The following is a 10,446-nucleotide window of genomic DNA, read 5'->3' as shown; positions in this document are numbered from 1 at the left end:
GGAGTTAACATGGCTGCACAGCTATTTGATTGCATTGTTCCATGGAAAGTGTTTTCTTTCAGGGATAATACTGATTAAGGGAGGCTCCCAAGGCCAAGAGAAGCTCCATTTCAGCGAGTGACTCATTTCCTGCCAGGCTTCAGTGTTTCAGTCAAGCAACAGCTCTCCAGCCATGCAAGCATCCAGGGTGTCTCCCTCTTTGGGCCCCTGACCTTTAAAGCCAGCCTTTTCGGGACAAAAAACAAAGCCCTTCAATTTTTACTTTACACGATGAACATTTTCATTTGGTCAGTTCAGGAAGAGCACTAAAAGAGAAACCAATTATCATCACACTTCAAACCAGAGAGGAAGGGGCTGGTTTTGCTTATGTTGTTAAGAGTTTATGCTGTAAAAGACAGAGAAAAAACATTGTCCTAAGTAGCTCTTTTAAGGAACTGTTGTGAATAAGTCAATGGAAGAGGATTATCTACTCTGAATTTGACAAAAACTGTACATTTAAGGGCCTTCATATTATACTTTAAATTGTGGAACTTATTTTTAAATAGGTTTACTTATTGCTAAACAGTGATAGGCCTGATGAGTATTACAGCCGCATTCATATTCCACCCTGCTTAGCGCACCCAGTACCAAGCATAACAGGAAGCTGGACATATTGACGCCACCTCCAACATGGCATTTCTTTAACTGATAGCTAGAGAAAGTAATATCTGAAGGAAAAAAAACAAAAAACACAAATTCTAAAACAAACTGAAATGTGAACTTCAGGTCTGCTGCAAAGCGAAGTTTCTTTCCGGTGACATTTTGAAAGCTTTTTGCTGTAGATAAGGGTTTTACCGCTGAATGACATCCAGCTGGAGTTTTAGGGCTGCTCTATAAGCCTGGTTATGCCTATCATGCAAGAGCATCTGGACTCCGCCTGTCCAACTGTGAAACCATGACAAAGGTGCCATCGTGCATGATGGGGGGTAGGAAGTGAGTGCGATCCCACCCCCCAGGAAAGCACCATCTCTGCATGCCAGTTGCACATCCTTTTCAGTCAACTCTACAGGAAGCGCTGGATGATTTGTGTCACCCCTGCTCTCACTTTCTCATCTATTTTTTGCAACCTTCCAATAGTGAAACACTAAAATCGTTGTAAACCCCCATCATTTAGCCTACCGTCTAAGCATACTGTTGCACAGAAACCACGGCCAACAGAACTCTTTCTAGTAAAATCAAAACATGTGCCACTGGGAGTAAAAGAAAACCAAAACAAAGAAGGGTGGTGGGATGGAAAAGGAACAAATGATTTTTTAAGACAAGATAAAAGTAATAGAGGACAATAAATAAATAAACTCAAGTTTAAGCTCGCAAAAGACGAGCTTAAACCCACAGACTGCTGAATTTGTAAAAACTGGCCATACCATTTATAGCACTTGGCACCAGTATTCTCACCCCTTGAACTTTTCTAATTTTTGCATGTTCCAACTTTTAACTTCAATGTATTTTTGTTTCATATTAATTAATATGCATATATAATTATTCTATATACAGTAATTTTCAACAGATTTGAATATTATTGAAAAGTTAATTTCTTTCAGTAACTCGTTTCACAAAGAAATACACATCATATAAATTATTTACACACAGACACACACACAGATCTTTTCAAGCCTTTATGTCTGTTATTTACAATGGTGTTCGCTAACAGCTAATGAAAACGCCACATTTAGGATTATAATATTACATCAGAACAATATAAAAAAAAAGGTTTTATACAGAAATGTGAGCGTAATGAAAAGTCTGTTTAAAGGTTGTTATTTACAAAAACGTACTTTTAATCCGACAATCCAGCCTCATCAAAACAAACTTTCAAATTTGCTAAATCTGACTTCTGAATACTTGGTTTTCAAAGAATCTTTACAAATCTAAATCTACAAGGTGTGGCATGCAGAACCACCATCTGTTACAATTATGTATGTTTACCGTGGTTCTGCTTGAAGGTGAACCCGTGCCACAGCCTCGTGTCATTTACAGCCTCCAGCAACTTTTTGTGCTTTGTACGCTTTGATCAGCTTCGCTGTGCCTGTTGAAGAAGAGCATCACCATAGCAGGATGCTGCCGTGTGTTTGGGTAGATACCACCAGATACTGCGTTTTGTATGTGTGCCGAAATTTTGACTTTTGTTTCTATCTGACCAGAGCCCCTCCTTCCACATGTTAGTGCTGTGTCCCTTACATAGCTTGCGGCAAACTCTGAGGAGGAGTGCTTTTGTTTCATTTGGGAATATAATAGTCGTCCTGTCAGTGATTCCTGCCATCTGATCTCTGTAACTCCTCAGGAGTTACCATGGACATTATGGCTGCTTGGCTAATTACTACGGTTCTTGTCAATTTTTGTATGTGGCCACATCTTGGTAGGTGTACAGCTGTACAACACTCTTTCCATGTTCAGATGATGGATCATCCAGTGCTCTGTCAGACCTATTGTTTCATAACTTTTTTCACAAGTTTTTTTCCCCCTGACTTGTTTGCTGTGTTCCTTGATCCTCATGATGCTGTTGGTTCTCCAATGTTCTCTAAGAAGCCTCTGCATCCTTCACAGAACAACTCCCTTTATACCCACAATAAATTACAAACAAGTGGATGCTGTTTTCTAACAAATGGACTCCTGGAGGTATTTATATGCACTGATATTTTATCAGAGTAAAGGAGGCTGATTATAATGGCAAGCCAAAGTTTTCAAATGTGTAATTATAAAATGATTGTTAAAGTACAGTTTTCCTTTAACACAAATCATGTGCTACTTTGTGTTGGTGTGTCACATACATCTCCACAAACACACACTGACATTAAGGGTTGACATTTGTGGTTGCAACAAAGCATTTTTGAGGACTATGAATACTTTTGCAAGCTATTCCGGCTGAGACTAAAACTCCTCGGTGCATCCTTCATAGAATTTTATTTATTTATTTATTCTTGTATTTGGAAGAAAATTGTGTAAAGGAATTTTCTTAGTGATGTGATTCCATGTGATGGCCTATCAACCTGCCCAGGATGCACCCTGCCTCTCCTACTGCCTAATGAACATTGGGGAAAGGTAGCATCCCCAAACCCCCCCCCACAACCAACAAGGATAGAAAATGGATGAATGGATGAATGGAGAAGACTCACACTGAGCCTGGTTCTGCTGGAGGTTCTCCTTCCAGTTTAAGGGGAGTTTTCCTCTCCACTGTCGCTTCATGCATGCTCAGTATGAGGGATTGCTGCAAAGCCATGGACAATGCAGATGACTGTCCACTGTGGCTCTACGCTCTTTCAGGACTCGATGCAATCTGCTGGGTTTCCTTAGATAAGAAACTTTTTGATCAACCTGTCTGGATGATTTGATTGAATTTGACTTCGTAAAGTGCCTCGACGTGACGTGTGTTGTGAATTGCCGCTATATAAATAAAATTCTATTGAATGGATGGTTATGTATGCAAACTTCCTCTACTTTACATTTTTCATCCTCTTTATAAAGAAAGATGGAGCTCAAAGTCATCTGAGATCATTCATGTGTCATTTGTCATTAGGGCCTTTAAAAGAATAACGGTTGTACGACAAAGGCAACAAACGCCTCAGTGACCAATCCATTCAGATGCTGTGCTGTACAAAGAGAGCAGATAAAGCTGCAGAAATTGTTTTTCCATTTGAGGGATTTGTAGTTTGGAGGCGTTTTTTTTTTTCCATTTCTCCTCCGTCAAGCTGCTCTGCTTTCTGTGTACCTGGCACACAGCCGTGCCACGTTGACCTTGCTCCTGGGCTTTGGTATGTGTCCAGTCAGCCTACACACAATCCAGCAGTGGGGTAGCCCAGAGAAGCTTTCAGCCTACATCTAGAGTTTATACCTTCGATCTATCCCGGCGCTGCTCCTGGCTGCTGGAGCCGACTTGCTTTATCTCTCTTCCCAGCCCAACTGCTGTCTGCGTTAGTCCCTCCTGCAGGCAACCCTGAAGCACTGGCAGCAGATAAGAGAAAGGCCCAGAGGAGCTCCGGTTTGAAAAGGGAAATGTGTTAAGACACAGCCAAAAACATAGCTTTGTTTAGAAAAAATACAAGAAGATCTTATTTACAGAATTCGTTAACATAATGATGTCTTCTATTACAAGTTAGTGGGCTCGATGTAAACACCAGAAAAAAAAAACTTGGGGGGGATAAAATGGTCTCTTTCCTCCTGGTCATCCCACAGATTTTCTATAGTATTATGGTCTGAGGTCTAAGATGGATATGGACGACAAACAATTTTGAATCTAGTGAATCATCTTAGGTTGAAAGACTCAGTGGCAATCAATTTTCTCTTTACTGGTAAAGACCAATGGATTTTATGTAAAATCTCCTGGTATTTTAAATAGACCCTGATACCATGAACCCTGACAGGGCTTCCAGGGACTTTGGAAGAGACCAGGACCACAGGATCACTTACCCTAGCTTTACAGGAGGCATGTGGTGCTATTCTACATGTTCATCTCTTATTTCACAACTATCATACCTGATGTTTTTGTTGCCAATAAGCTCAGTCTTACTCTCGTCTGGCCACAACTTCTCATCTAAAGTTCCAGTAGAGGTTGGACAACTTCACATTGTTGTGGTATAAAGGAAAATGCCATTGCCAAACATCCGGTTGGTATGTTGACAGTCTGATGGGTGTTATGAAGGCTTGGTGACTCCAAGATGCCACATTTTACTTCAGTTCTATAACAAAGATCTTTAAGAATTGTATTTATTTATTTTGTACCTAATTCTAATGACCAGTCTAAATGGAAAGAAGCAGAAAGAATTGGACCCCAAGGAAAAGAGATGGATCATTTATTTGAAGTTCCCAGAAACTCTGATCAGTTTTTAAAAGTAAAGCAGAAATTACAAAAATGTTTCAACTGCATTTATTTTAAAGAGATTACTACATAGGCCACATGTGATTTTGGAAACAAACAAAAAACAAACAACTGTAATTTATTTACAGGATTTTTCACCAGCTAAAAAAGGTACTCAAGTTAAAGGGTGGTTTATTCATATTTTAAGACTTTTGTGCATAATTGATGTCCTCCACCTTTATTGGTACCCATAGTGAAGATGTCAAATAATTACTCACATTAAAAAGAGTTATACAATTTTATAAGAGTTATAGCTTTAGACATGAATGGTGCTTTAAACACCAGAGAATCACAACAAAAGAAAATAAGTAAAAACACGGGGCTTTATAAAAACTGTCTCTATACCTACATTAAAACATTTAAAAAACAATACAAGAAACTGTACCTCAGTTGCACACTTAAGAAATTATCCATCCATCCATCCATCCATCCATCCATCCATCCATCCATCCATCCATCCATCCATCCATCCATCCATCCATCCATCCATCCATCCATCCATCCATCCATCCATCCATCCATCCATTTTCAAACACGCTTTTCCTTGTGGGGGTGCTAGGGGTGCTGGTGCCTATATCTCCAGCTGTCAATGGGCGAGAGGCGGGGTACACCCTGGACAGGTCGCCAGTCTATTGCAGAGAAATTAGCCAAAAAAGTGAATTATACAAAGAAAGGTAAATGCAAATAACATATTTATTAAAGCATATACAGTCAGATAACATACTAGATACAAACAGCTATGCCCACTAAAACCCAACTGCAATGGTTGCATTTCCCTCATGAGACTTCTGCTTAGCATGTGTTTAGATCTTTAACTGCCCACGATTATTGAATAAACATAATTGCCTATTTATTTACCTCTCATGAATTAGGAGTGTGTATTACTACTGAGACAGAAAGTCACAGATCATTAATTAGATACTTCATAAAATCAACTTAAAATAGAATCACCTTTATCTTAAAGGAATTGCTTATGGTAAACCATATAGTATGTCAACTGTTTTAGCACATGGTGGATCAATCAAGGAACCAAAGGCCATCCATATAGAAAATATAAGCATCATACTTGGCTGGGAAAATGAAGCCATTTGTAGAAAATAACATTTTCTCTGTTTAAATTCCTTATGATTCGGGGAGATTAATTGTGAAAAAAACAATCACTGGAAGAAAAAAAAAAAACGCATATGACACGAAGCGTGTTTTAATTACATTTGGTTAAATGATGTTCCGCTGGGTTTGTGGCACTAAACTGCGCAAACCGCTCCTGTCTCTTCACGTAGAGTTGAAAGGCGAGTTATCAGGGAAAACACTCCAGCGTTGGGCTGATGATACCGACCCAGCGCTTTTATCTTGCGACGGATCAGCCCTCTCTGGAGGCGAACTTTCTAATGAACTCACCAGCCAGTCACGACGCAGCCGCACGGAGCAGCCAGCGTCTGGCTGTCGCTTTAAGACCCATTTCCCCCCATTGTCAAAGCGCTCGTGAACAGGAAGAGGGAAACGAAAGCGGAGACGGACGAGGGGGGGGCGGGCGGCGGGGGGTGGAGCGGCTCCGACGTTATTTAAACACGCCGCACCATGAGGCACGCCTGGGGGTACATGTGCAGGAGAGAGCTGCGGACAGCACGGACGCGGAGATCTGCAGGAGCGACCCGCTGATCGGATCGGATCGGATCGGATCCTCGGCGTCTTTCGGCCGTCCCCGGAGTCGCTGCAGGACATGAGAGGCGCGGAGGTGATCACCGCGAGTCATCGCCTCAGGAAACGATGACGGCGTCCTCCATCGTCGCTTTAGCTGCTTAGAGGAAACCTCCTTTTTTTGCCACCGCTTCATGCGGGATTTTGCTTTATGCTCATTTTAGACGAAATTAAGTCCGTCAAAATCACCCGACAGATTGCGGAGTAGGAGCAGGTGCAGTGCGCCTGCCGTGCAGTCCGGCGGGTCGTGGACTCAGACCCCCCTTCATCTGAATCCGCTGCAAGAATGGCATCTACTATAGAGAGGAAAACACTGGAGGCCAATGAGTGAGTATTTGTTCTCTCGTTTAAACTCATGTCATCTCTGAGTCATTGGAGCTGCTCAACAATAACAACCGAACTACCGCACGTGGAACAGCTGAACATGTAGGTATGAGGACACAGTTCGCTGTTACATACTGTAATAATCAGGTCAGCGGCAGGGAGCTTAAGAATTAATGTTATTTTGAAGTTTAGAAGGGCAGTTTCCCTCTGTTATGGCATTCATCCCCATATTCTTATTTAAAGTTGTCACGTGTTATCTGCAGGAGAAAGCATTTATAGTTAATCTAAAATAAAAACAACAACTAAATAACATTACAGTGAAGACAAATACATTAATGAAGTACTTAAAATTGTATTTTAAATGTCAGATTTAAAAAATATATAAATTTAGTTGGCTAAAATAAATAAATAAACCACTTCAGGAAGCAGTTTAACAGTTCTTGTGCAAAGGGAGTGCAGAATTGTGTATAATCTCAGATTTCCTCTCTCAAAGCCTTTACAGTAGTAAACAGGAGCTACTAATAAGGGGTGTAAATGAATAAAGACATCACTCTGAGTCACATCTGCCAGGAATCAATCAGCCCGCCACATTTACCCTTGTTAAGATGTGTAATAAGTTAATATTCTCACACGCCTGCATAGTCTCTTTGAAAACTGCAGAAAAAAAAAATCAACCTTTAATTTGACATTACATCATTCAGTGATGACAAATTGCATTTGAAGACATTTTAGTTTTTTACAGAATTACACATGGCATGAAATATTGGTACTCCTAACAATCCCTTTGTCTAGGAATGTGCATTTGTTTAATTCCTTTTAACCCCTGGCCATTAGGCTGAAGTTAAAGGACCCATATATTTATCATGCCGCCTGAACAGACAGGAGGGTGTTAACAGTCTCCTTACTCACTGCCAGATAACTGCAGGAAAGAGTCGCACATTGGGCTCACAAAGACTTTTTATAACAGTCTATAGAGAGTTTCTTGACAAATGTAAATGTGGACTTTGCCTATCTCTGAAGCTTTACCTGGAGCCATGTGCTTTGCTGAGATCAGACTAAGATTGAGGGTTTCGGTAAAAACCTCTTGAAGCGGTGACTATCGTTAAGCGTGGTAGAGGATCTGTGATGCTGTGGGCCTGCTTCGCCTCCAAAGGATCAGAGATACTTGTTAGAGTGCATCGCATCATGAAAAGGTTTAAAGCACCAGGAGATTTGAAATTTGAAAACTATAAGTAAACTAAAAACAGGTGATCAAATGAACACAGAAATGGTTCAAAATCAATCAAATAGTTTCGTTTTATTATTCACAAACGTACTCAAATTAAAGGTTGTATTTTTCTAAAAGTGTGTGGTCAATCTACTGCAATACACTGCAAAAAGGGAACTCAAAGTAAGTAAAATATTCTTGAAATTTGTGCATTTTTCCTTGATTTCAGCAGGTAAATAAGACTATTTGCCAATGGCACTTAAAATAAGGACAACTCATCTCCATCATCTTATTTCAAGTGCAGGATAAAAATACTCATTCCATTGGCAAATGGTCTCATTTAGCTGCTCAAATCAAGGAATAATATACTTATTTCAAGAAAATTCTACTTACCTTTAGTTCCCCTTTTGCAGTGTACAACATTTATTTTGTAGCTTTTCACACATCTGCACCAGGGCTGCCAATAAATGTAGCGAGCGTGCATTTTCTCACGGGCTGCTCCTCTCTGGTTCAGGGAGCCGGTGGACGAGGTCCTCCAGATGCCGCCCTCCCTGCTGACATGTGGCGGGTGTCAGCAGAGCATCGGGGACCGGTTCTTCCTGAAGGCCATCGAGCAGTACTGGCACGAGGACTGCCTGAGCTGCGACCTGTGCGGCTGTCGGCTCGGAGAGGTTGGCCGGAGGCTTTACTACAAGCTGGGAAGAAAATTATGTCGTCGGGATTATCTCAGGTGAGGATGGCGTGGTGCGTTTCCTGGTTTCAGCAGAAACTGGTTAAAACATACAGCAACGCCGCTCAAAATATGCACTAGAACTTGATAGGATGGAGGGAGAAATGTCACAGGTCAGCTCAACCGTTGGAGGTTCTCCGTACTTCTGCTCTGACATGCTGATTCTGTCTCATCCGCCCAGGCTCTTCGGTCAGGATGGTCTCTGCGCCTCCTGCGAAAAGAGGATCCGGGCGTTCGAGATGACGATGCGGGTGCGGGACAAGGTTTACCATCTCGAGTGCTTCAAGTGTGCTGCCTGCCAGAAGCACTTCTGCGTGGGGGATCGCTACCTTCTCATCAACTCGGACATCGTGTGCGAGCAGGACATCTTTGAGTGGACCAAGCTCAACCATAGCAGCGTGGTTTAGGCCGTTTATCGGCGTGACTTTTCAGGCCATTTTGATGAACAAGCTGTCTTCTAAGCCCACGTAGGCTCATTCAAGCAATACGCCTGGAATAAAAGGAGGAGAGGAGTTTACAACTCAGTATTTCTGCATGCAACCCTGCACTTAAAATTAAAACATTTCTAATCCAAAGCTTCATTCCTGAAAGCAAAAAACAACAAGAACAACGACAAAAAAAGACTCAACCTGTTTAAATTTGCTATACACTGTGATTTTTAATGATATAAATGAACAAAAAAGCTAAATATCTTGGTTATGTTTAAACATTTTTTCAGGTCTTTCACAGTCGGACACTGTTGTAAACTACTTCCTGTAGTGCTGTATAACATGATTACTAAGCTTCCATTTGCTGGTTTTGTATTTTTGAATTGCATTGAAAAAAATTATACAAGTCAAAATAATTTCTTTGTCAAATATCTACATTTTTTTGCATGTGGACACATTTTATTATAAATATACTGCACTAATTACTCAAAGAGTTATTTAAAATGACATTGTGAAATTCCTATTTTCTAACTGGAAAAGTCCAAACTAAAATGATTTTTCTGTGCCTAGCTTGAGCTGGTGGCGCCCTCTTGTGGATGAGGGTACCCATGCAACACTTATTTTACTGCTCGTTAGTGAAAACTTTTAAGAACCTTTTGTAATTTCAGTAATATCCTGGACTTTCCTTGAAACGTTTGGACATTCCCTGATCAATATATTTAATAAATGACTATTTCAAGTATGAAGTAAAAAAATGTTAATGCAAAAATTATGTCTGTGGGTTTTTAAGAAACGAAATATATTGAGGCCCCTAAAACACAACCCTTTGTGTGATTAATCTTAATAACAGAATGTAGAACCAGATCTTCATCTCTCAGAAAAAATACCTAAGGAAAACAGAGATGTCATAAAAGTGCAATTTAAGCTGGAACAGTTTGGATTTTTATTAAGGTCAAAGTTATATCTAATAAGGCATAACACAAATATTAACCATTATATATAATGTGTGTGTGTGTGTGTGTGTGTGTGTGTGTGTATGTGTGTGTATGTTTTGTGAGAATTTATTTGTGACAAAAGTTAAAGTAACTGAAATGTTTGCATTAAAAAATTCACCTAAAGAAACAAATACAAGTAAATCCTCATTTAGGATCAAAAGCACAGCACCATA

The 10,446-nt window shown here is 40.4% G+C and overlaps 1 protein-coding gene across 2 annotated transcripts; it reads left to right on the top strand.

The window, feature by feature from the left end:
• Nucleotides 1-6,347: 6,347 nt before the first annotated feature.
• On the top strand, nt 6,348-9,694 carry lmo2 (LIM domain only 2 (rhombotin-like 1)). 2 transcript variants are annotated; one of them, XM_012880422.3, is made up of 3 exons: nt 6,348-6,916; nt 8,635-8,850; nt 9,032-9,694. In XM_012880422.3, the coding sequence occupies exons 1-3, from the start codon at nt 6,876-6,878 to the stop codon at nt 9,255-9,257; spliced, it is 483 nt and encodes a 160-aa protein (XP_012735876.1). In that variant the 5' UTR covers nt 6,348-6,875; the 3' UTR covers nt 9,258-9,694. The 2 variants fall into 2 exon arrangements, with proteins under 2 accessions (XP_012735876.1, XP_021163166.2); XM_021307491.2 differs by lacking the exon at nt 6,348-6,916 and adding an exon at nt 6,923-7,015.
• The last annotated feature ends 752 nt before the right edge of the window (nt 9,695-10,446 follow it).

Source organism: Fundulus heteroclitus, chromosome 2 (genome assembly GCF_011125445.2).
Source record: "Fundulus heteroclitus isolate FHET01 chromosome 2, MU-UCD_Fhet_4.1, whole genome shotgun sequence".
NCBI classification, from domain to species: Eukaryota; Metazoa; Chordata; class Actinopteri; order Cyprinodontiformes; family Fundulidae; genus Fundulus; species Fundulus heteroclitus.
The sequence above is the reverse complement of the archived record's forward strand: the minus strand, read 5'-3'. Positions and strand labels throughout refer to the sequence as shown.

Bases quoted from the DNA above. Each gene is read 5' to 3' on its own strand.
- lmo2 (XM_021307491.2), top strand. From the start codon at position 6,945: ATGTCATCTCTGAGTCATTGGAGCTGCTCAACAATAACAACCGAACTA. The intron at 7,016-8,634 runs GTAGGTATGAGG...TCTCTGGTTCAG, and splicing joins CACGTGGAACAGCTGAACAT to GGAGCCGGTGGACGAGGTCC. The intron at 8,851-9,031 runs GTGAGGATGGCG...TCATCCGCCCAG, and splicing joins TGTCGTCGGGATTATCTCAG to GCTCTTCGGTCAGGATGGTC.